A 26,710-nucleotide genomic window follows, 5' to 3' on the forward strand; every position below is an offset into this window, starting at 1 on the left:
CTTATGATTGGTTTTGTGTGGTCCAGGGTCACATATAAAACAAAAAATAGTTTTTTTTATTTTTAATTTCATGTCGACTTTAAGCCTTGCAGTATGAATGTTGTCAATCTCTTTCTATGTGTGTGTGTGTGTGTGTGTGTGTGTGTGGTTATGCGGTGATGGGGACAAACCTCTACAACACTGTTGCAAACTGAGCCTTTAATTTAGGTTTATTCTGACTAACCCTAACCAGAGTAATACAAACCTCAAAGCTGATGACTAGTCAGTTTGAAGTTTGAATTTTTGTGGATTACCACTTATAGCAGAGTTTTGTTGTTTAAATGACAGCTGATTCCAGTTCATACTTTAACTGTGTAGGTTTGCACTAAGACTAAAAAGCTGCCATTGGGTACCAATAATTTCACCTCCAATTTAAAATATAAATTTCAAAAAGTTTCAAAAAAACTCTAATGAAAACAAACTAATGAAAACTAAAAGCAGTCTAGTGACGGTGTTTCTAATGTGATTCAAAAATAGGCTGAAATTAAAATTCATAATGAAGAAAATTACAAAATAAATATGATGCAAGGTTAGAGTATTGATTCTTGGTTCATTTGGGTGATCTGTTACTGAATTTATATTAAAATTCTTTACAAGTAGCTAAGAATGACAAATAATGTCAATAATCACATGCACTCTACTTTATGATGTCTTCCTGCATTTCATTATAAAAGTACTTAATGGGCACTTGTAGGTTTGTTCTTGTAGGTATGTTTTGGTAAATGATTTAAATAGAAAATACTACTTTTATATACTATATATATATATATATATGTGTGTGTGTGTGTGTGTATGCAATGGAATTTTCACTAATGTGACCACACATTTAGAAGCACTAGTGTTTGCCATGTTAGGGTGTGTAATCTTCACTACATCTGATATATTGTTACTGTGCTCTTCATCATTTCCAGGTTTGTTTTAGGAGTGCCAACAGTGAGGAGGAGGAGCCATCTTGACCTAAAACCACTCCCACTTCCCATCAGCTGCCAATCAGAATGCTAAACGTATGAATGTTCAACTGTATTTATGAACTTATTAAACTGTATCATAATTAAAGGGTATGAGTTTAAAGAATTTTGTACATTTGTACTTGAATTATGTGTAGATGTATATTTTCACTAAAGGTTGTATTGTACAAAAAGCCATAGAAATACCACTTGAATGCATATATAATGTTTTTATTGTTATTATTTTTCATCTGTACTGAATATGAAATGTGTATTTCTTTTTAAGCACAATATAAACACTCACTTTAATTTTTTAATGCTAACCTCCTGTTAGCACTGCCTTTGTTTGTATGTTAGAGTGTTTGGCTGGACAGATTTGGTGGACTTGTTTTGTACAGTGGGGTAAGATAAACGAACAAAGAAAGGAGTACAAATGATCTATTCATCATTATCATTTCTAGTGGTCAGCCGAAATGGGTTGATGGCTGATGGTCAATTGCTGATAAAAAAACGGTATAACCTACATATACAGTGGGGTCCAAAAGTCTGACAGCACTAAGCAAAATGCTTCTGTTTTGTATATTTCTAATTCAGTACAATTTTTAAATACAAATTACATGATCAGCATAACAATTTGAGTAAAGGTTAAATTGTTAAAATGTCAGTATTTGGTTTGTCTGTCAAACCAAATTTGCTTATTTGATTAGTAAACTACAAAAAAAAAATTGGTGTAGAAACAATTTTCACTCAGAAATTGCTAGTAAATTTCACAATTAATTACAAAGTAAGAGCAAGAAACAGTGAATTAAACATGAAACTGTGAAGTAGAAAGACTGAAATAGTATTTTCTATTTCACGAGAATATGAGATACTTCATGTTCATTTTAGATAACTCTACTTTGTTTTAAATGTTCTTATTCTTCTAAAGCATTGTTTATTTCTAGTTTTAAATTGCAATGTAGAATCCTAGATTTTCAGTGTAGCCTCAGACTTATGAACTCCACTGTATAATTTATATTTTTAAAACAAAAAATGTCTTTTGACAAAGCTGTTGGTGGATTTTTGTACTGAAACAAGGAAGCGTTAACACTTATGTTACTGATAATGGGAGTGCCAGTAGCTAGTGCCAATAGCCTCAAAATGACCAAATATCGGACAATTAATTAGCCTGATTAATATATCAGTCTGTTTCTAGTCATGACCATTTCCCCATAGCTTCCATGCAGTTCATGCAGCTGTTAAGTAACATGTCTTATGACCATGACGCAATGGTTACATCCTTTAGGAGGTACAGAGAAGAGCACAGGATGTTCTAGAATCTTCTAGTAATTTCTACATCTTGGATCTCTGTGCATCAGGTGACTAATACCTGTTTTGGTCATGTGCATAAACAAAAACACATTTGTTGTAATTTTGAAACAGTAGGACATATTGCGCAATTGCCCACTGATAAACAGTTTACAGTGGCTGATACCAGTGCCGATATCTAGAGAGCAGAATGGCTGATGTAATGCTGATATATATATATATATATATATATATGTAAATAATTAATTTAAAGGAATAGTTCACCCAAAAATGAAAATTTAGTCACCCTCATCCAGGTCATCCAAGATGTAGATGAGTTTGTTTCTTCATTGGAACAGATTTGGTGAAATGTAGCATTCTATCACTTGCTCACCAATGGATCCTCTGCAGTGAATGGGTGCCGTCAGAATGAGAGTCCTAACATCTGATAAAAACATCACAATAATCCACACGACTCCAGTCCATCAATTAACTTGTGAAGTGAAAAGCTGTAAACAAACCCATCATTAAGATGTTTCTAACTCCAAACCATTGCTTTCAGCTAAAATGCTTTCTCTAGTGAAAAAAAAAGGAGAGAAATCAGGAGAGAAATATGCACGGATCAAGCACCATTTAAAAGTAAAAAGTCCTAACAGATCTAAATGAGTATGTCGGTGGATTTTGATGTGAGGACATCAGAGAATGGACTTTTTCACTGGAGGAATCGTTATCATGGATTATAGACTGGTATTTTAGCCAGAAGCAACAGTTTAAGGTTTAAGCTCCTTGATGGATTTGTTTCTTAACATCAGCTGTTTAAAAACTCATTCTGACGGCACCCATTAACTGCAGAGGATCCATTGTTGAGCAAGTGATAGAATGCTACATTTCTCCAAATCTGTTCCAATAAATAAACAAACTCATCTACATGTTGGACGACATGTTCATTTTTGGGTGAACTATTCCTTTAATGATATCATATTACACTATATTTCCTCAAAATCCACATTGAATTGAACAAGTGGCTCTAACAACTTTAACAAGGCTTTTGTTAGATTTTGGACAAGACGCAGGGGAATACCAATAATAAAAGTTTTGTTAAGTTGCTATAGTTATGGACTGATAATGATAATCTCAAAATGAACCAAATATTGTCCAATTAATCAATTTTGTTGACTGTTTGCTGATATCCACTAAATTCAGTTCAGCTTTCTGCCTCTGCTCTCATGGTTACCTTTAGTGCCATCAGGAATCTTTACAGTGGTTTCATGCAGGCCAATGTAAACTACCTAAATAAGCTTCATCTTCAAATTTGCTCACATGGCGGCTCTTAAATGAGCTGTTGATTTTGCCTTAGGTATCATATGTTCAGTTAATATTCCAAATGGAGTATTGAATGATCTGTTAAAGATAATCATATAATGTAATTAATGACTGTGCACCCTGTCAGAACTGTGCAATCTGTTTATCATACACATGCACATTTTATGTTACATTGTGTTTATTAATTTGTTTTGCTTTTGTGTGTATTAGTATGCCATTATTTAATTCAAAGATGGGAATTAGTCTCAGCTGTATCATTCCTAAATGTGTAGAGAAAAAAAATCCCACTGAAATGTCCTTTATATAGGACATTTTATTTTGATGCAGTTCTTTAAAGCAGAAATGTCATTTTTTGATCTTAAATTTCATTCTCCTAGCCCGTAGTAATATGCAGAGACAAAGTAAACCATTCATATGATGATTCCGTCTCTGGCACGATCAAAACACTGCTCTGTTTGTTGGAGAATCCCAACCAATGGCATGAGTCGGGGGCGGGGTTATGACATACTGCAGCATTGACAGTAAAGCTCAAATAGGAAGCACTGTTTTACCTTTGACTGCTCCATCACCCGTATTTGTTTCTCTCTTTATGGGGATCTTTATGGTCCCTTTTGCAAAGCTGTGAACTTAGACTCCTCTTCTGTTATTCCCACATGTGTGCATATTCTACTGTATCCATGGTTTTACAAGAGGAAGAGCACTCACTTTAGTTGACAATAAAATTATGAGTTGACATATGGCCATTAAAATGCACTTTTCATTCTCTATAAAAACACACAAGGATGTTTGTGATTTTAAACCTTGTATATTTGAAGATTACACTGCCTTTTCCCTGTTTTCTCCCTTGTGGTCACATCTTTGATTTAATTATTCTATATATAGCGATAATAAAAAAAAATGTAATTTGAAAATGATTCAATTTGGAATTAATTAAAAGTAGTTTTGACATGTTGTTGCTTAACCCAAAACAGACCCACTTCATGTGTATTTGATCTATATTTGGCACTTTATGAAGTTTGGAGACTATAATTTGTCTATAACTTGACTATAAAAGAGTTTGATTTATTTGGACAGAAGGTTCAAAATATAGAGATTTAATCTAAAATGTACACACAAACACAACTGTATGACTTCAGATTGACACTACTGGTCAAAATTATAGAAATTACCAATTATTTCATTTTAACCTTACTGCTGTTTTATTTATTTATTTAATTCTTACACAGTCGATGGTTGATGTTTCATTTGCCCTTTTTTGATTGACAATAGTCCAGCGCAATTATCTGTACAAAGAACTTTTTTTTTTAAATCATTTAAATGTTTTTTTTCACTGCTAAAACATTTGGCGTAAATGGTTCAGTTGATGAAGCACTGACTAGCTGCAAGCTTAAAAGGAATAGTTCAAATGAACATTTGCTGGAAATGTACTCGGAACAGATTTGGAGAAATGTAACATTCCATCAGTTGCTCGCCAATGGATCCTCTGCAGTGGATGGGTGCCGTCAGAATGAGAGTCCAAACAGCTGATAAAAACATCACAGTAATCCACATGACTCCAGTCCATCAGTTAATGTCTTGTGAACCAAAAGCTGTGTGTTTAGACAAAAAATAAGGCATTTTATAAACTTTAAACTGCATTTGGCCAAAATACAAGTCCGTGATCTATATGATAAAGCGTCCTCCAGTGAAAAAGTCCATCCCCTGTTGTCCTCTCACGTCATAATCCACTGACGTTCAGAACTGTTTTGGACTGTTTTTTTTTCACTTGTAAATGGTGCTTATTCTGTGCATATTTCTCCCGATTCAGATGAGGATTATTGTGATGTTTCTATCAGCAATTTGGACTCTCATTCTGATGGCACCCATTCACTGCAGAGGTTCCATTGGTGCATAAGTGATGTAATGCTACATTTCTCCAAATTTATTCCGATGAAGAAACAAACACATCTACATCTTGGATGGCCAGAGTGTGAGTAAATTTTCAGAAAATTTACATTTTTGAGTGAACTATTTCTTTAAGTTGCATGACATATAATGCCAACATGTCAGAAACTGGATGGATTTTATGAGGTACAGATCTGTTGCTCAAAACAGTCTAGTGTTGTACCTGACATCTAGAACTATTCAATACACTGCCATTTGTATAAAACCTATTGGTCTTTTCTTGTGTATATGTGTGATGCCTGTGGATAGTTTTCAAGGTCCGGTGCTTTCTCAACATTAAATCAGCTAGTTTTGCTTGAAAAATATTTTTCCAGAATAATCTTGGTCTCTGTTTGAATTTCTTCAGATGGGTCATTTCTGATTAACCTTTTCATCCATACTCAAATTGTGGCCTTATATCTTAAGGATAACATAATCTTTGAAAATTATGTAAATTCCTGCCAAAATTAAAAATATTTTTAATTATTATTATTTTGGATTACCTGAAGAGAGATGCATGAACTGACCTCAGGTTTTGGAAGATCTGGGATTATTTATTTGAACATGTAATCACGTACTGCATCAAAACATATTAAAAGAATAGGAAAATAAATGAAAAAGACAATAATGATGTTGGTCTCAAAGGGTGTCTTTCTACAACATTTTTTAAATAAATATATTCTTTTGATATTCAGTGGCCTCAAAATGTAGTTGGACACTTAGGTGCTATTATAAATGTCTGAATATAATTGTTTAAAAAAAAAAATCAAACCAAGTTTATTTATTTAATTGAAATAAAGATACCACAACCCACAAAATAAATTGTTTGAAAAAAAGACATTTTCCGGTTGTCAAATATTGCACGGACCAGTTGGTTAAAAGCAGTGTTATTTTAGTATCATTGAGATACTATTATAGTTTTTATCCCTATTTTGAATTAGTTTTAATAATATGGTTGTGTTTTTTGTCATTTTAAATATGTCTGTATAGTATAGATCAAGTTAAACTCAATGAAAATGAAAAATGTTGCCTTGGTTCCTAGCTGAAATAAAATAAGTTAAAAGTTTATTTTTGGTGTATTTTATTTCAAATAAAGAAAATCTTATGCTTTTTTAGTAGAGTATAATAATCCTGATTAAAAGTATGTGCAAAAATTGTTAACAAAAATTTAGTTAATTTTGAATGCATTATTTGTTAGCATACACTTATATTTTGTATCTAATGAAATGTTTAGTTATGTTTTATTTGTTCAAACATGTTTTGGGGCCACTATGTTCTCTGTATTTACATATCTGGAAAAGTCATGAAGAAAGGTGTTAAACAGTCAAGAGAAGGAAAACACATGGCATGAAGAAATACACTGAGTTCTTGGGTATTTGAGAAAAGGCTGGGAATTTCTCTCATATTTGCTGTCCTGGTTATGCGGGGCCAATGACGGCACAGGTCTTCTGTCTTCTGGAGGTGTGTGTTTGAGATGAAGAGTGAATGGAAGCTTCATTAGCACTTTCAAAAAGGTCCTTCAGCTTTGGATGAAGGTCACCCCACACATCACCCATCTGAGGAATGAAAAAAAAAAAAAAATTAAAGCTGCAGGCAGCATTGAAAGGGCCCTCGCACCCCGGCTCACCGCCACCTGGTGGCTTTAGGAAAATAGCAAATGGTGGGCAATATGCTTTTAAAGTGGCAAACATAAGAGGAATATGCCAAAGTCATTTATATGTGCCAAACTTCCTGCTGCCAGCTGGTGGCGCTATGACTATAACTGAATATTGGTGTGTAGATGTCTTCAGGCCAGGACTTTTATCAAACGTGAAGCTTGGTGCAGATTGGACATTGCATATTTAGGTTAGTGTAAAACAAAACATTTCATGTTGCCAGCAGGTGGTGCTATGATTATAACTGATAATGGGCCTTCAGATGTGTTCAGGCCAGGACTCTTATCGAACACATGAAGTCAGGAGACTTTTTTGTAGGTATTGGGGTGTTTCATGTGTCTACCGAATTTCGTACATGTGAAACATAGCTTGAGGGGCACTTTGTTGAAATTGTATAGGTAATGCTATTGAGCCATTTTGCCACACCCACTTCTGAAACCCATATCAGATGTAAATTTTCACCACTTCTGGCTAACAAGAGTTTTCGAGCATGTTTAGGCCCTGAAAAATGCGATTCATTTTGGAGAAGAAGAAGAAATTGAGCGATTCCAATAGGGTCCTCGCACCATCGGTGCTCAGGCCCTAAATACACAGTTCACACAATTTAAATAGTGTTGAATTGATAAAACAATCTGAAGTAATAAGTTATTAGAAACACACCTCTTTGTGTCCTTGTATTTGTGAGTGGACAAATGTCCCCAGTATTGAAGTCACAAGAGGCAGATAGGTGAAGACCAGCTGGGTTTCTTGATGCAGACACAAAAGGGAGAAATAGCTCCTCATCTCCATGGTGATAATTGTGTTCTCCTGCTGTAGGATGACACAGAATAATATTTAGTTCACCTGTCAGTGATGAGGATTTCACACTTTCTGTAGGTTACATTGTTATGCTAGCTGGTGGCCCCTTTTGTGTGTGTGTGTTTTATGTGTTGAATTTTCATGACTTTTACATGTCCTTTCCAGTCATTCTTGATGACAACATTAGTATTTTTGAAAATCAGTTGAATTCAGACAAATTCACAAAGGGGCCGTTCACGCAGAACACGTTTTTGAATTTCACTGAGCAGTTTTTCTATTGTTTTAGTAAGCTCTAGACGAACTTGTTAAAAGTTGCATTTGTGTCTCATTATTTTGCAGCGTCTCCTGTAATGCGTATCAATAGCATGATTTTCAGTTTCTATTTGGCGTGCTATTTATACGCAGAAATTGACTTTGGCGTGCGCATGATATTGACGTGTTTGGCGTGCATATAATACGCACTTTTTGCGTGCATATGATATGCAATTTGTTGGCGTGCATACGATACGCAGTTTTGGCGTACATACTGTATAAGATGCACCAACCCCACACCCCTAATCCTAACCATCGCGTATCATATGCAGGCCAAAGTCAATTTCTGCATAATATAAATAGCATGCCAAATAGAAACAGAAACTCGTGGTAGTACTGATACGCACTTTCATGAGATCGGGTAGCGTAGCGCGTATTCACCTTCATTCTAAAAATGCCTCACTCAAGTTAAATGTATATGTAGGCTAATTTAGAAAAAACACAATTTAAAGGTGAGTTTATTCATTTTCACCAAAAAATAAATAAATAAAAATGTTTTTAGTACATTGTTGTCATATAGGTACTGTGAATGTACCCTAAAACACTTTTTTTCTTTCTAAAGAAGATATGTACTGTATATAATATATATTTTTTATATTTCTAGATTGTGAATATGTGAACCCTGCTGGATTACTGTACAAATGCTTTTCTTGTGGACAGTGCACCATGGCAGAATGTCTACCTGTATACTTTAGTTTGGTTAAGTGTAGTTTGCATGTTGGTGTGTTTGCTATATGTTTTACCTGTGAGAGTCGAGACTCTGGTTGCTCAATGCTGTTCTGGTACTTTAAGTGTGTAGCCACAGGCCCGCTGCGTTTTTCAAACGCTCTCTGATGCTCTAGTAACACACCACTGTCATGACGATCACACAAGTCCTATACACATATACATCCAAAATTATTAGCACCTGAATGACATTACAGTTTAATTTGTAAAGTGTAAAATGATAGTCCTTAGAAATTGGTTCAGTCATACATGCAGAGTAATATATGACCAAACTCCTATTACCCCATCTTATACCAGCTGCATATGCCCCATTAACATCCATTAAAACTATTTTGTGGCAAAATCGATATAAAAAGTTTTGTACAGACAGTACTCACTCTGTATGACTGCAGCTGTTCAAGGAGGAGGTTCAGTTTCTCCACCACCTCATCCTCCTCTCTGCTGCCCTGGTGTGTAAGAAGTGGTTCAAAATACTGCGTTTAATTTCTTTTCAACCAGAGTCTTAATATTGTGGGTGTCATGATAACATTGAGGTGCTTTGAAGCTTTTTGTTCATACCTACAGTCTATGGTTCATACGCTTCAGTACAGTTTGGTGATCTGCATAATTGCAGTCATTTTGGAGGTGGTGTTTGTTATTAGACTAATGCTCAATAATGATCATGTTTTAATACCTGGTGTGCAGCTTTGTCGGCAAGAAGACCAAATTCTCCTGACAGCTCTACAAGTGACTTCCTCTGTGTTTTCCATACTTTGCTCATTGTAGCATTCACTGGCAGGTCTGATGTGTCCGAGCCCAGTTCACTGTTGAAGAGTCAGGTAATAACTGTCATATTTTCAATAAAACATAGCCTACCAGTGCTATTATTATTAACTAAAATCAAAACCATTAAAAACATTTGTTACTTGAAATAACATAACCATTATTTGAAATACAATCAAACAAAACATGAAAAGCCACATTTCTCATTTTCATTCAGTTTAACTTTAACAAAAATAAATAAAACTGAAATATAAATGAATAAACACTATAAAGACTATAAAAAGTAACAAAAATACCAAACAAACTTACAATTTTTTAAAATACATTTAAAATCTAAAATAAAATCGATTATGAAATATAAAAATCTAACTAATTCAAAATATTAATAAAAACATAATAGTATATTAATGATAATAAAATAACACTGTAGCATCTTTGAATATGTATATTCTGATAAGTGTTACTAACCACCCCATGCACCACAAAAAATAAAAGTATCTAAACATTGATAGAAAAATAGACACTTGTCTTATACGTTTTTAATTATAAATATTTAATAATTCATAAATTAATGTTAACAATAATATCAACAGATCATGACAAACTTTTGCACATTGTACATGTTAGCTATGTACATTTGTGGGTATTTTTTATATCACACCTGTTCACTCCATTTTTTTTTTTTCAAATATTGATACTTAATATTTATATTCAAATCAATTAATTCAATTCCATATTTCATAATTTATGTTTAACTTAAATTAATAATTATAAATATTACCATATTTTTAAATATATATTCAATTTCAGTATGGTGTGTTCACCTCAGGTCTTTGCCAAACATGAGCAGATCTGTTGAGTTCGCCCGTGAACGCTGAGCCATGCGCTCTGCTACATCTCTGAGTTTATTGAAGCTGCTGTGGATATTTGCAATGACCTCTCGATTAGCGGCAGCCTGGGTCTGTATGTCCTCAGGTAGGTACACCTTAAAAAATGACATGCAATATTCATTTTGTGTGTCAGTGTACTTTCAAAAAGTACTGTGGTGATACACTGGTACAAGTGGTTCTTTGATATATACCAATACCATGATATTTACATGGTTTTTCAAAGAATATCATGGTATTTTAATTTCATGTTAGCTTTTACCCACCTTGCCATGCAAGGCAATTTGGGAGGTCAGAAACTCATCACCTGTCTTTTTATATGCATCACGCAGCATATTTTGAACCTCCTGCAACACACAAAAAGGATGAAATGTGATGAACCCCTATTTTATTCAACTTCGAAACAAACAACAAGTATCATGTTTGGGCAAAATATGAATTAATTATACTGCCATCTGCTGGTTGAAGGGCTTACCGCACTGCTTGCTGACAGAAAGATGTTGACCAGCTCATCTCCTGCCAGGACTGGATGTCTAATCACCAAGGTCATAAACCTTTGTAGACCACGGCGGCGGCTATCATTGAACTCTCGGTCTGACATTGAGTTCAAAACTGAAAATGAGCAGGAGAGAGAGAAAAAACTGAGTTTTAGTTACACAAGAGTGTAGATTTAAGAAACAAACTAATTTGCAGAGAGTTCTCCTCACCTCCTTTAAGGATGCGTTTGGGGGGCAGAGGCGGGACCATCCTGTAGATGAACTTTTGCAGCAGCAGACCATGGAAGACCTCAAAATCACTGTACCTGCGCTGAACCGGGATCTGGAAACACTATATAAAAGCAATGAAGTAGTTAATATTGTATAGGGAATACAGAATGGCATATATATGTACAAATTGAGTTTACCTTGCTAATAATACGGTACTCCACATGTTTGAGAAATGGCAGTCCTTTCCTTCGAAGCTCTATCTCCACCAGGACACTGTCCCCCAGTTCCTTTAATGATAACCCATCCACCACAGGGTTTTGCTGACCTAGATGCATTTTCGCACCTGACAACAAATGCACAGGTTTAATTAACAGAGTTCAAATTATTCAGTGACTTTCAGGAGGGTCAAATTGTTGAAAAGCTCTATGGAAAACTTTAATGGCATAATTTCTTGAGGTTCATTGTGCTCCACCCAGACTGGCTTTTTGTGAAAAGTTAGCCAAACATTAACTTACACAAAACATACGCTATTGTTTAATGATGCTGCCAAGCAAGAGCTTGGGGTCAGTATGATGTTTTGTTTTGAAAAAATGTTTTATTGAGCAAGGACACAATAAATTGATCAAATGTGATATTTACCATGTTACAAAAGATTTCTATATCAAATAAATGCTGTTCTTTTGAATTAATTTATCAAAGAATTCTTAAAAACTGCATTACAGTCTTCACAAAACTATTAAGCAGCCCAACTGTTTTCAACATTGAGAATAATAAGAAATGTTTCTTGAGCAGCAAATCAGCATTAGAATGATTTCTGAAGCATCATGTTACACTGAAGACTGGAGTAATGATGCTGAAAAGTCAACGTTTCCATCAGAGGAATACATTAGGAATAAATTAATTATTATACATTTTAAAATACATAAAATTTAGTGTCACAATATTATTGTTTTTACAGTATATAAATTAATGCAGCTCTAGTGAGCATAAGAGACTTCTTTCAAAAAATCATACAAACCCCAAACATGTGATATAAACTTATTTATATGAATATTGAGGGTCAGATCCCACCGAAACAAAAAGTCTGTTATTTGCTATAGTCAGTTATTTTTACTCTGGACATTAGAAGATGATTTCACATTTGAAATAACTGTGGTTGATTAACTGAAAATTCAATATCCATTTTGTATTATATAATGCTCATGCAAATCACTAAAAAACATACAGTGAATATTGTGATGGATTTAGAATCATCCCCAATATGGTTTAACTGAAGCGTTTTAATCTTCTGTAGAACAAAGTGACCTATTTCACATCAGTGCTTGAAATGAGCGACCATGGCTCTTTTTTGTGTATAAATAACAGTGAGATGATTTATATTTATTGTGTATGATGCTTACTGATAGATACATGTAAGCCAAGAGATGTGATTTTGCCATTTGGCATCTTTTAACATAATTTATTTCTAGTTGTTGTATTTCTAAATGATTCAGTGTTTACTCTACATAGGTATCTTAAATGTAAATACATCTATGCTGTCTCTCATGTCTCAGTGTGTAATTAGGGTCTGTAAGCTCTTTGTGAAAATAGCATTCGTTACCTTGTCACTGGGGCAATGGGTGATTTCAGGTGATCCTCAAGTTTTGATTGAACACTGATATGCACAGGTCTGTGAAACAAAGATGAGAAATTGCTATTATAACACACATATAGCTATATCTACGACAAAGCACATTCAACATTGATTTAATGCTCTTTTATAATACAAAAAGGTAGCTTGAATCACAGCACTGAAATCAGTATGCCTTGAATTATAAATATATGTCTTTGCACTTTAAAAAGCCTCCAGTGAAACATTACATCTAAAAAGCAATATAATTTAAAATACCTTTTTAGTACTTTATTTTTAGTAGTCTATTGCATGTCAAACATGAATGCACATGTAAAATTACTCTCTATGAAATGCACAAGCTCACACAAGAACGTAATGATTGTTTTTCTTGAGTGAAGTGATTTTAAGATTTCTCATTACTTACAAGATTGCCGATGTGTATGAAGCTATCTTCAGTATCCCAAAAAGACCTTGGCTTGCACCTCGACTGCCTTTTTCATGCTTAACGTCTGACTGTGGCTGCATAACATCAGCAGATCAGATCTCAGTCTCATCTCTCTCTCTCCCTCCCGGAATTTACAAAAGAAAACAAAAAAACAGAGTAACAGACTTGAAATAAACTGAAATGATGATGAACAACTTAGCACAGCTGTAGTAATTTTGTCCATTGACTATGATGCCTTCAAACTGGAATGTACTCAGTCAATGTGACAGTAATTTCAGTTCAGTTTTACTTTTCTATCTGTCTATCTATCTATCTATCTATCTATCTAGTTCAAGTTGCTTTATTGGTATGACATTTGTATTATAGTAGGCTATTGCCAAAGCATTTTAAGTATGTGTAAAATACAGAATAATTACACCACCAAAGCAATAAAGGAGACAATAAATAAGTAATAAATGAGAAAATAAATAAATACAATAAAAATAACAACAGCAGACAGTATCTATCTATCTATCTATCTATCAATTGTCTGTCTATAAGCAAAGCATTTTAAGTATGTGTAAAATACAGAATAATTACACCACCAAAGCAATAAAGGAGACAATAAATAAGTAATAAATGAGAAAATAAATAAATACAATAACAATAACAACAGCAGACAGTATCTATCTATCTATCTATTGTCTGTCTGTCGCACCGTTATGGCACACAAAAGGCTAGGCTAATGTATACAATGTTAGATTTTTTGAGTACAGTTTCAAGTAGGCTACATTTTGACATAAGTGATACATAAAACGCCTATCTATCGAAAAAAGAAAAGATAGAAAGAACCAAGTGGTATTTTAAGAATTCACAAACTACATAATTTGATTCCGTAAATGAAGCTTTACTTCAAACAGGCGAACGCTCAATCACGGTGTGTGCGCAAGCGTTGCGCAGAGCTGACGCACATGAGCTAAAAAAACCATCACAGCCTCTTGGAAGGCAAGCTGGAATTAAAGCTTACGTAACTGGGTTATAATAATGAGAGTGGCCTGGCGAAAGATTTAGGGTATTCGCACAGACTTTAAAAGCTTTGCAATAGAGCTGCTTGATAACTAGATTCAAGCAGAGAGGGTGACTCAGGTCACACATGCAAACACCACTGTTACAAACTCATTGACAGAATAGCCTCTTATTTGAATAAATAATCATAGTTTTAGATAAATTATTGGAGAGATTGTAACAGGTGGCTTTTAATACACTCAAGTAATCCCCAGACCAAATCCATCTATGAGAAGTCCATCTCCATCATCACGTTTGGTAATGTAATGTGGCAGTGGCATAGGCTCTGCTTTTTCCCCCCCGTTACAATTAAATATGAAATTATAACAGCAGAGCAGGATTATGTCCCCTGCAGCGCTGCAGCTGTTCACTGTTTCCTCTTTCTGTAACATTATTTTAATGACTATCACTGAAATCTTGAAGCATCTGAATGTCCTTCAAACTTATAGCAAAATGTGGTAGTTCTGTATGTTGTTTCAGGGTTGGCATCATCTGAGGTCCTCTGAGGGGTTGTATATATAGTCCTCTGTTTCTCAGTTCCATGTGAAGTCTCGGCTGAGGTCCCTAGAGTGTTGCTTTCTGTTTTTGTTCCGTTTTCTTGTGCAGTTATTTTTATTTTGTATTATTAAATGAGTTTGTTACATTTGGATCCAGTCCCTCTTTTGATTCAAGTTCAAGTTGTTTTATTGGCCAAAGCATTTTAAGTATGTGTAAAATACAGAATAATTACACCACCAAAGCAATAAAGGAGACAATAAATAAGTAATAAATGAGAAAATAAATAAATACAATAACAATAACAACAGCAGACAGTATCTATCTATCTATCTATTGTCTGTCTGTCGCACCGTTATGGCACACAAAAGGCTAGGCTAATGTATACAATGTTAGATTTTTTGAGTACAGTTTCAAGTAGGCTACATTTTGACATAAGTGATACATAAAACGCCTATCTATCGAAAAAAGAAAAGATAGAAAGAACCAAGTGGTATTTTAAGAATTCACAAACTACATAATTTGATTCCGTAAATGAAGCTTTACTTCAAACAGGCGAACGCTCAATCACGGTGTGTGCGCAAGCGTTGCGCAGAGCTGACGCACATGAGCACGTTTCATTTGCTGACTATTGTCATGTTAAACGTTTTGGTTGCTAGACGACAATAATGCACATTACACCCGTACAGCGAAGAGAGACGCGAAACGACGCTGAGCAATATTATTATGTTATTAGTATTATTTACTCCGTAGCGTTTACACACCATATCGACGTAGGAGCTGCTGCTTTTCTTAACGGCGACATCAGGAAACGGCTGCATCTTGGGAACTTCTTCTTAAGACCCCGCTACCCATGTCAATGCTCTTTTATGCTGTTTTATATTAGGATTGATACGACTCTTTGACATGAGAAAAATAAGATTTCCTGCTGCATCATAATAGCCTACTCGGACATTACAAGTCGTACCTCCACGAGAAAGTATTATGGTCCTATTGTCTGTAAAAGGTGATGATAAAATAAAAACAGGCCATCACAAAAGCTAGAATGTCTGTAGTAGCTGGAGAACTTGTCACTGAAGAGGAGATAGAGGATCTGGTAAGTACATTAACAGTTTTCATAGATGTTCTGGACTGTAACATTAACAAAAATACCATACAATACCACTATGTGCCAGTGGAGCTTACTATGTCACCTCTTGCAGAAAGTTACGCAAATACCATGTCATATGAATATGATAATCATTATTTAGGAACATTGGTTATATTGACGTTTAATGGTATTACAATTTGACATACTACTTAGTAGTATATATATATATATAATTTATTTTCAAGGCAGAGGACAGTCTTTGTAGCAGCTATGTGTCCGACACTGAAAAGGTGAGATGGACATTTTTTAAATATTGTTTCCCCCCCCAGATTTTAGGCCAGCCTGTTTACTTAGTTTTACTGAATCTTTCATTCTTCAATCTTTGAATGTTTGTGCCAAAAGGCACTATATCCATGTGTCTGATTGTTGGATTTCTTTTTAGAAATCAAGAAAAAAGAAAGTTTCAGGCAGACCACCTCCTTCTCCTAGTAAGTTTAAGATTTAGAAATAAGTTTAAGATCTATTGCATTTCCATGCCTGCCACACAAATGCTACCATCTGTGTATTACTGTATCCAGTGTTGGGGAAAGTTACTTTTAAAAGTAATGCATTACAATGTTGCGTTACTCCCTAAAAAGTAACTAATTGCATTACCTTAGTCACTTTTTATGGAAAGTAATGTATTACTTTACTTTTGCATTACTTTTTATCATCTGGGCTGGGCTCATTTTTCTTTCTTCAGCAATACAAAAATGAATCACAAATGTTATGTTTATCTAAAGTCATTTTTGCTTATTAGTATGGTTGAATTGGATTATCGAATGTTAGCGATTAATAAAATGGGATATTTATGTTATTTAACGTATTTATTTATTGCAGTTTTGCAGTTCACTGTTTTTGTTCATTTTGAGAAATAATGAATCTGTTTTTGTGCAGGTGAGATAAGTAAATGCATGTTCACATTTATTCTAGAACTACAGTAACCATCATGTTTGCACAGTACACACAATGCATCTGCGCTTGTTCCCGATTTCTCTTTGGGGATGGGAACAGAAGAGGTGTCAGTCAATAAATGGAAAAAAACAAAGTAACTCAGATATTTTCTAAAGTAATGTGTTACTTTACTAGTTACTTAAAAAAGTAATCTGATTACGTAACTTGTGTTATTTGCAATGCACTACCCTCAAAACTGACTGTATCAACATAGCATAAAAATTGTGAACATTTCTGTATTTGCTAATTTAATTATGGAGTACTAATGCAACTATATACACTACAAACATGCTTTTTAAATAATAGATAATTTTCTTTAAATAAAGGGTCACCATACCTGAATAGTGCAAACTTGCATCTGAAGAGAACTCCAGTAGCATCGTGGAGGACAGTGAAAGGGACACAGCTCCAAAACTATAAAACCTCTCCGGCTGGCACACCAAAGGACGTCTGGCTACACTTACAGAATGATGGGAATGGTCTGTCCCTTTTTTTTTTAATAATGTGGCTAAAACTTTACACTGTGTTCTGCATTTTACCATTTTCAATTATGTATCTTCTACTGAAAAAGATGTAGATAGGTTTACATTATAAGATGTAAATTGCTGTTATGCTTCTCAGAAAAATGTATCTCGTTTTAAAGATATTTAAAAATGACTCAAATAGTTGACTATTGAAATCACATTCGAAGGTCGTAAACCTTTTGCTCTTTTAATATTGGATCGGTAACTGAGAAACACTGGCTCAGGATCAAAATGCTTAGCTATATGCATTTGAAAGACATGCAAATGTAATTTATTCCTATAAAGCCTACTGTTTCATATTTGAAAAATTGAATTTCTAAGGCCTCTAATTTATCAACATGATCAAAACCTTGCTGAAAAAACCTGTTGTACACAGTCTACTACCTGTACATGCCTTCTATCCTCTCATTGATAGTGCATTTTAGCAAGTAAAAGACCTAGTATAATTGTAAAAATGAAACAACTGAGGTTTACTTGATCAAAAAGTAAAAATGTGTATACTTCAGGGACATTGTCAAAGTCTCCAAAAGGTGCGGATTACAGTGTCACACAGACCAGCATCTCAATGACCAGCACCCCCGAATACTTGAAGGAGGCCTTAGGAATGAAAAAGCCAAAATATTCCCGCTCTGCATCCAACGGTGAGATAAAACTATCTATAGACATAAACCTGAATTGTCCATTTCACAGTTATTATTATTTTCATTTTTGTCACCATGTTATTATTTTTTACAATTCTTTGTCAGGTTATGTTCCAGGGACCCCAGACTTCAAAGATAAGGAGGAAATGTATGATGAAATAATTGATCTAAAAAAGGTGAAGTTCACCTCTCGCACACTCGCTCGCTGACGTATGAGTGCCTTTGAGGATGTGTTTTTAGAATTTTGATTACATCAGACAGCATGTTTTCAAATAATTGGTTTTTATCTCAGTTGTCATACTATCTGCCCTATATGTATATCAGGGATTAGTGGTTCGGATTAGTGTGTCCCAAATCATAATTTGTTAAAAATAGTTTCCCAGATGTTCCTGGATGGTCTAATATTTTTGCTGGATTTTTAGGAAATGTGTATCTATACAAGTGTTTTGGGCTAATATTACCAGCAATTCAAGTGGAGGAAATGGTTCTTAAGATGTATTAGTATTGCATAATACTAGCAATAGTACTAGTACTAATAATAGTATTGCAAATTTTGTCTGTTAAGGTGGATGTACTCTTGTACTTTCCCACATGTGAAGCAGAGGTATGCACACTGAAATTTCATGCACCCATGTGTTTGCTCTCCATTTTCTCAGACCGTCCAGTCCCAAAAGGCTGAATCGGACAAGATGAAAGCCAAGCTGCGGCGTCTTGAAGAAGAAAGCACTAAGAAAGACAGACAAATCGAACAGCTGTTGGATCCAGTGAAGGTGACGAACAAACCTCAGCAAATCCAGCAGCAGAGATGAGCTGGAATAGTGGATAAGCATGATTACGTCACCTTATTGCGGAAATGAGTAGTTTAGTGTGAATGTAGAATTGAATTTACACGCATAAACAACACTGTAGCGTAACTGCAAAAGCAAACAGCCATTATGCGTTTATACTTTGTAATTGAAAAGAACATTATTTCTTGAATGACAAACTTGATTGTCGTGAAATCTAAAAAACATTATTTACAGGGTGGCATTGTCATTGCCATTTTTAAAATTAAAGAAATTAATACTTTTATTTAGCAAGGATGCAGCATTTAAATGTTTAAAAGTGACAATAGAGACTATAGATTGTTAAAAAAAACTATTTCAAATAAATGCTGATCTATTGATGCTTCCTGAATCCTGAAAAATGTTTCACGGTTTCACAAAAATATTAATATTAAGCAGCAGAACTTCAACTGTCATAATAATAAGACGTATTTCTTAAGCACCAAATCAGATTTCTGAAGGAACATGTGATAGAAGAAAGTTTCACAAAAATATTAATATTAAGCAGCAGAACTTCAACTGTCATAATAATAAGACGTATTCCTTAAGCACCAAATCAGATTTCTGAAGGAACATGTGATAGAAGAAAACAGAAAACAGTTATTTTCATTTGAAATAATATTTCACATAAATAATGCTTTTTACTGTATTTTTTTACTGCAGCCTTTTTGAGCATAAAAGGCTTCTTTCCAAAACACTAAGCACAAAAAATAATACTGACCTCAAAAGTTTGAACATAGTGAAAATTAAAGGTGTTCTCTCAGAGCTTATTTATTTAATAAAAATTGGTAACACCTTATTTTAAGGTGTCCTTGTTACACATGTTACATGTAGCATAATTATATGCAAGTAACCCTAAGCCAAACCCTAATCCTAACCCTAACCATATAATACGTACATGTAGTTAACTAATATTACTCAGTACTTAAATGTATAATTACACTGTAACAATGACGCCTTAAAATAAAGTGTAAACAAAATGTTTATTGTGAAATAATTATTTTTGTGTTGATAATATAGGACCCAGAGTATGCGAGGGGTTTAGTGGACAGAAAGACTGATCCTAGATCAGTGAGTATGCACGATCACAATTCATCAGATCAATGATTCTTAATTTGATGAATGATATAATATGAAAAATGTGTTTCTCTTTTTTTGAACACACCAGATCATTAACGGACTGAAACAGAGGATTCTACGATTGGAGCAGCAGTGCAAAGAAAAAGAAAATGCCTTAAGGTCTGATGCCAAATTCATTTATATTATACTGTCATGCAATTAATCATGTTATGGTGAATCAATACAGCATGAATAAACTTCATTATAGCTTAAGTGTTACTGGCTAAGTGGAGTCTAAAAATCTTATACTTCTTTGTACAGGCTGTAAAATCATAACTTATTCTAGTGACGTTCTTGTGAAAATGATGAATTTCTATTTAAATTTTTACTTGGTTTTTCCCGTTTTTTTTTATTTTTATTAAAAACTAGATACTTATGGACCCCAGTGTATGTTGTATCTAAAATGATAAATTGTGTTTTGAAGATTTCTATTTAAATTTTTACTTGGTTTTTCCCGTTTTTTTAAAATTTTTATTAAAAACTAGATACTTATGGACCCCAGTGTATGTTGTATCTAAAATGATAAATTGTGTTTTGAAGAATGAATTTGCCATTACAGTCAGCTTCAGAGTGACCTCAGAACTACCAACATGCAGGAAATGAAGATCACTGTGGAAACCTACTTTGAAGAGGTATTTTACATTACTCTCTCTCTCTCTCTCTCTCTCTCTCTCTATATATATATATAAAACTTCTGTGTGTTTTTATTTAAAATTAATACAAATTTAATTATAATACAAATATATTTTTCATGCTTAGGTTAAAAGATTGCAAGCACTTTTGGAGTCATCTGAAAGAAGGTGCAAACATTGTTAATTTTACTTGTAATTTGATGGTCCCTTCGAGCTTGTGTTTTGATTTAGTCTTTTTCTCACTCTCTTTTTCTCTGTTCAGTAATAAGGCAGAGAGCAAAAACATCAGGCGGCAGAATAAGACCCTTAGTGCAACGGTTCTGAAACTCACAAACACTGTTCAACACCTGGAGAACGAGAACCAGGAGCTCAAAAAAGAATTGACACCGGAAGAGATGAACATGATGGACAGCCCTGCATGCCGAGCCAAGGGTACTTCAATTTACAAAAGCACATTTAAACTTAGATTTACTGTAGAACTGGAAACACTATTTCACCAAACGTCATTTACTACAGACAGCTGCTGAAAAAGCTCACTTAAACCAGCCTAAGATAGTTAGCTGGTCTTAGCTGGTCTCCTGACCTGGCCAATTTGGTGTTTAACTGGTTTGGCCAACCGGCCAGCTGGTCTCCTAGTTTAAATGTGCCAAAAAAAAGTTTTAAGCATTTAGTATTTCCTGCACACAGGGCTAAATTCAGTAAGTATTTTTATGTTTACAGGTTATATGGATTGGAGTAAACAGAGACTTGTGCGCCGAATCCTGGAGCTTGAAAAGGTTTTTTTTATATGTATATGCGTATATATATACAGTGGTGTGAAAAAGTGTTGGCCCCCTTCCTGATTTCTTATTTTTTTGCATGTTTGTCACACGTTAATGTTTCAGATCATCAAACAAATGTAAATATTAGTCAAAGATAACAGAAGGGGGCCAACACTTTTTCACACCACTGTATATATACATACATACATATACATGCATGTGGGTATATGTTACATTAAATGTGTTACATTAAACATGTAGAATGTACATGTGAATGTAGTTTACTTGTTTTTCAGAGAGTTGAGCAGATGAAGAATCTTCAGATCACTAAAGCATCAGACTCACAGAAGAGCCCAGACAATAAAGGCACTGAGTCAGAATCGTCCAATCAGAGTGATTCTGTCAACACAGAGATGGAGCCATCTGTGATTAAAGAGAATGATGTGCATTTGAGGGAAGCAGTTAAGAATCTTGGAGAAGAGAAAAAGGAACTACAGGAAAAACTAACCCAGAGAGAGTGAGCATATTAAAAATATCACAATATCATATTCTTCAGAAACCATTCTAATATGCTGATTCGGTGCTCGAGAAATTATTTATATTATAACCCATGTAAAAAAAAAAAAAAACCTGTGCGCTGCTTAATATTTTTATGGAGATTGTGATTTTTTTTCAAGATTCTTTAATGAATAGAAAGATCAAAAGAACAGGATTTATTTGAAATAAATTCAGAAATATTTCTCATATTTTGTTTTCTGAAATATTTAAGAGCAATTCTGATTGAAAATATTTGTTATTTCTTATTAGCGAGGAGATAAAGCAGTTGTCTGCTGAGAAGGATAAGAGTCTGAAAGAGGTAGAAAACGTGCTGAAGGAACAAATCAGAAAGCACGAGGGACTGATGCAAACACACAGGTTTGTAATATAAAAATAATGAAGGAATCATGAATTAAAACTAGCGTGGTGATGTTTTTGCTCATTTTTGAAGATGCCTACATGAGTTCTCACATGACTGAATCTCTTATGTGTTGATACTCTTATGTGAGACAAAACCTATTAAACCCTGATTTATTTGAACGCATTGTGTTCCTTTTTAGAATGTATTTATTGCCGTAGTTATTGTTGGAAGAGTTTAATCTATGCTGAATACAAAACATTCTTTTATATCTGTAACATTTCTGTGAGTGAACAACCTTGGTTATGTGGGCAGAAAAGAAAAGTCATTACAAAGAAATAGAAAATAATTACATTTTGATGAAAGATTATGAAAACTGACTTTCTTCTGTCTTTTTTAGAATAACATGCATTGATGAATCATGATAAATATGAACATGGAAATTAATAAAATAAAAGTAAGTAAAGTCACTTTAGATATCATGTTTTATTTACAGGCAAGAGATGGGTGCACTGACCATAGAAATCAACTGTTTAAAAGAGAAACTAGAGGAAAGAAAACTCCGATTACTACAAGATTCAAGTCAGGTAATATGTTTAAACTCTTTCTTTAAGAATGTACACACACAGTTCACTTAAGTGCAGATGGCAACTCATGCATATGAAATCTATGTTTCTCATCTCACAGGTTCGGGACGGTTCTTTGTCATTAACACTCACAGAACCATTGTCGTCATCAGCGGTCGTCCCGATAGAGAAGAACAGAGCAGCTAAGATCATCCAGACGTACTGGCGCTCACACCGAATACAGGTTGGTACAACACATTGACATACTGTACATCCACAGTGACTGTAGATTATTCATATCCTCCTTATTCTTCTACTCCTTCTCTTAGGATCTAGTTATTTTACAGTCCTGTCTCAGAGGGCATCTAATCAGGCAGAGGCAGGTAGATGGACAGAGTCAAGCAGACCCAAAAACCATCCCTGTTGCCATGGTAACTATTTGTGGCGTTTTGATGGGATGTTTTATTATACATAGTTTGTTTATGCATAATATGTTGTTGCTGTGCTTAAGTTAGTCAAATCAAATCCTATATTTTTTTCAAATCCTAATTGAATTGATCAAAAGTGACAGTAAATACATCTATAATGTTACTAAAGATTTCAAATAAATGCTGTTCTTTTGAACTTTCTATTTATCAAAGAATCATGAAATATGTATCATGGTTTCCACAAAAATATTAAGCTGTAAAGCTGTTTTCAACACTGATAATGAGAAATGTTTCAGAACCAAATCAGCATATTAGAATGATTTCTGAAGAATCATGTGACACTGAAGACCGAAAATTCAGCTTTGCATCACAGGAATAAATAACATTTTAAAATATATTCAAATAGAAAAGTGATATTTTAAATTATAATAATATTGCAAAATATTACTGTTTTTTTTGTGTTTTTATTAAATAAATGGTTGTTGAGAATAAGATAATTTTTCAAAAACTTGTACTGTAGTGTATATATTTTTACTTTTTTTATGTTACATCAAATTATTATGGTACTTGTCCAGAAACCATGGTAATTCCTTTGTTGTGCTTAACCCTATGTATGGTCAAAAAATTCCTTTGAAACTTCTTGACTATGTGTTTCAGAGCCAATCAGGAATGAATGCTCAGGCTGTACAGGAAGAGGAAGTGACTCTGCTGCAGTCTGTCTTTAGGGCTCATCTCAAACGCAGCACTCTGACGATGGACAGGTGATATAGTTAGTGTATACACTAAATTACTACATCGATACACACTAGACAATTAATTATTATTGCACACTTCCATATTTATATTATGATTCACAGTCAAAAAATAAACCTTGCACAGGTGATTGTTCTGGTTAGAGAATGCATGTCTGCAGTCACAACAGTTGGTTTGAATGAATATGGTTGCATGCATGGCCAGGTGTTCTCCTGACAGCCATATGTTGACTTGACTTTGCAGAGCGTCTGCAGTGACACAGTCTGCATCTTCCATACATCAGAAGAAGCTGTATCTCTCCACTCCTCCACTGCTGCCCAGAGGCTGCTCACAGGCCGTGTTTGCTAACAAAATACAAACCTCAGGTGATTATTCATCTGAAATAATGTGCTTTGTTCTTGCTGAAGAGATCGATTTGAACTCATGCTGCTAATATTCCTGCTTGTTAGTCTTGGATCAATAAGACTTTGTTGGTTTTCATGTTTAAAACCTTTTAATGAACCAAAACAATTTTGTAAACAAAGATTCATACCTGGTTATCTTTATAATGTCTTGTACTGACTTCTCTTTTAAAGCACTGTGACTTGACTTGCATTGAATGTTTATTGTAATATATTAAATGTTATACTCTTCCAGGTGTAACTCAGAATAATAGTGAGGAGACTGCAGAGGAACTACATCCTGCTAATAATGATAAGATGACAAGACAAGAGCTACATGACAAGAGCTCAATACCAGGTTAGAATACAGGATATCTGTAACTCATTACTATTACACTACCTTTTTTTTTAAGAAATTATAACTTTTGTTCAGGAAGGATGCATTAAATTGATCAAAAGTGACAGGAAAATAATTTATAAGATTTCTGTTTTAAATAAATGTTGTTCTTTCAACTGTCTGTTTATCACAGTCAATACCAGGTTAGAATACAGGATATCTGTAACTCATTCCTATTACACTACCTTTTTTTTTAAGAAATTATAACTTTTGTTCAGGAAGGATGCATTAAATTAATCAAAAGTGACAGGAAAATAATTTATAAGATTTCTGTTTTAAATAAATGTTGTTCTTTCAACTGTCTGTTTATCACAGAATATCAAAAATATCATGGTTTCCAAAAAATATAATATTAATATTAAACAGCACAACAGTTTTCAATTGCTAATAATAATAATGTGTTAATAAAACGTTTCCTGAACACCAAATCAGCATATAAGAATGACTTGTGAAGGATCGTGTGAGACTGAAGACTGGAGTAATGATGCTGAAAATTCAGCTTTGTCATCACAGGAATAATTTATTTTTAAATGTATTAAATATTGTCTCTGAAATATCTTTCAGAGACATTAAAAAGTCTTACTGACTCCAATCTTTTGAATGGTAGTGTATGTCCAAGACACCAGTATATCTTTGAATAATCTCTGATACCTTTATGCATAAAGTATAATCATTCATCTATTTCGTGTAATAAAATCTATGATTTTGTTGGTATTAAGCAGACCTGAAGATCCACCAACAGCAACAAGCAACAGAAATTCCAAACACCGTCGATTCAGACGACTCTGATGACATCATTGTGTCTCCTTCAAAGCCGATGAGAAAAAGAAAAATGCTTAAGTCCGTCCAGTGCTAATGACTTGATTTAGCTTCTTTATTTACTATTAGGAGCTGTTTTTTCTCTCGTAACTTGGATCACACACTATTACCTGAGCAACCTAAAAAGAATTGAAGCAAGAAAAAAGGACTATATATGGGCAATAATGACTGTACAGAGAAGAACATGGATCATGGATGATGAACATTCAAACATGGTTCTGTCACACTTTACTATTCTGTGAAGATCAAATTTTTTGACTTCTAGGAACTAAGCCTTCAAATAAGGGACAAATTACAGAAGATGTGTCTTCTCATTCCAAAAGTGCCTTATGTTGAATGATAATTTTTAATGAGGATCAGGGATTTAATATTACATATTACACTAAGCAGGATATCGCATAAAATATATTTAAGCCATTTAAGTGTGCATTTAAGGTACACCTCTGATTGATACAAAAAGTACTGTGAATCTCCACAAATGTGGGTGATGTATGCTGTATAAGACAACTTTGTTCAGATTGGAGAAAGAAAAATGACAGTAAATACTGTTTCACTTAAATGTTGTCAATGTGTTAAAGGGGTCATATGATGCTGCTAAAAAGAACATTATTTTGTGTATTTGGTGTAATGAAATGTGTTTATGCGGTTTAAAGTTAAAAAAACACATTATTTTCCACATACTGTACATTATTGTTTCTCCTCTATGCCCCGCCTTTTTGAAACGAAATTTTACAAAGCTCATCGGTCTGAAAAAGCGAGGTGTGCTGTGATTGGCCAGCTATCCAGTGCGTTGTGATTGGCCGAATACCTCAAGCGTGAGACGGAAATGTTACGCCCCTCACCATACTGTTGATGCCGTGTCCCGGCCGGAGCGACGAGGCAAAAACATAAAACCCATTACAAACGAGGCATTTGTTGCATCCAGT

General features: G+C 34.2%; 3 protein-coding genes across 6 annotated transcripts in view; 2 read left to right on the plus strand and 1 right to left on the minus strand.

The window, feature by feature from the left end:
• grk4 (G protein-coupled receptor kinase 4) overlaps nt 1-1,540 on the plus strand; it is a 25,913-nt gene extending 24,373 nt beyond the window's left edge. For both annotated transcript variants that reach the window (XM_016491765.1, XM_016491766.1), the window contains exon 16: nt 951-1,540. Coding sequence is in view for 1 of the 2 variants with exons in the window: in XM_016491766.1 (XP_016347252.1) it covers nt 951-995 (45 nt within the window). In the remaining variant the exon portion in view is untranslated. The remainder of the gene's footprint in view (nt 1-950) is intronic.
• A 5,078-nt stretch (nt 1,541-6,618) lies between these two features.
• Nucleotides 6,619-13,509, minus strand: snx8b (sorting nexin 8b). 2 transcript variants are annotated; one of them, XM_016491874.1, is made up of 12 exons: nt 13,403-13,508; nt 12,967-13,035; nt 11,564-11,709; nt 11,367-11,487; nt 11,135-11,271; nt 10,926-11,006; nt 10,597-10,757; nt 9,684-9,813; nt 9,388-9,456; nt 9,028-9,159; nt 7,835-7,984; nt 6,619-7,075 (listed from the first exon to the last, which is right to left on the minus strand). In XM_016491874.1, the coding sequence occupies exons 3-12, from the start codon at nt 11,699-11,701 to the stop codon at nt 6,938-6,940; spliced, it is 1,257 nt and encodes a 418-aa protein (XP_016347360.1). In that variant the 5' UTR covers nt 11,702-11,709; nt 12,967-13,035; nt 13,403-13,508; the 3' UTR covers nt 6,619-6,937. The 2 variants fall into 2 exon arrangements, with proteins under 2 accessions (XP_016347360.1, XP_016347361.1); XM_016491875.1 differs by lacking the exon at nt 7,835-7,984 and having other exon boundaries at nt 13,403-13,509.
• A 2,078-nt stretch (nt 13,510-15,587) lies between these two features.
• Nucleotides 15,588-26,395, plus strand: LOC107692619 (IQ domain-containing protein E-like). Of its 2 annotated transcripts, none has more exons than XM_016491768.1 (22): nt 15,588-16,058; nt 16,298-16,342; nt 16,495-16,540; nt 17,372-17,524; nt 18,076-18,210; nt 18,316-18,386; nt 18,867-18,980; nt 20,055-20,105; nt 20,203-20,273; nt 20,713-20,785; nt 20,913-20,953; nt 21,048-21,217; nt 21,506-21,561; nt 21,843-22,063; nt 22,354-22,461; nt 22,938-23,028; nt 23,129-23,251; nt 23,337-23,438; nt 24,093-24,196; nt 24,432-24,553; nt 24,825-24,926; nt 25,685-26,395. In XM_016491768.1, exons 1-22 carry the CDS (start codon nt 16,008-16,010, stop codon nt 25,819-25,821), a joined length of 2,187 nt encoding a protein of 728 aa, XP_016347254.1. In that variant the 5' UTR covers nt 15,588-16,007; the 3' UTR covers nt 25,822-26,395. The 2 variants fall into 2 exon arrangements, with proteins under 2 accessions (XP_016347254.1, XP_016347255.1); XM_016491769.1 differs by having other exon boundaries at nt 25,688-26,395.
• The last annotated feature ends 315 nt before the right edge of the window (nt 26,396-26,710 follow it).

The sequence above is a fragment of the Sinocyclocheilus anshuiensis genome, unplaced genomic scaffold, assembly GCF_001515605.1.
Source record: "Sinocyclocheilus anshuiensis isolate Anshui unplaced genomic scaffold, SAMN03320099.WGS_v1.1 scaffold50, whole genome shotgun sequence".
In the NCBI taxonomy this organism is placed as follows: domain Eukaryota; kingdom Metazoa; phylum Chordata; class Actinopteri; order Cypriniformes; family Cyprinidae; genus Sinocyclocheilus; species Sinocyclocheilus anshuiensis.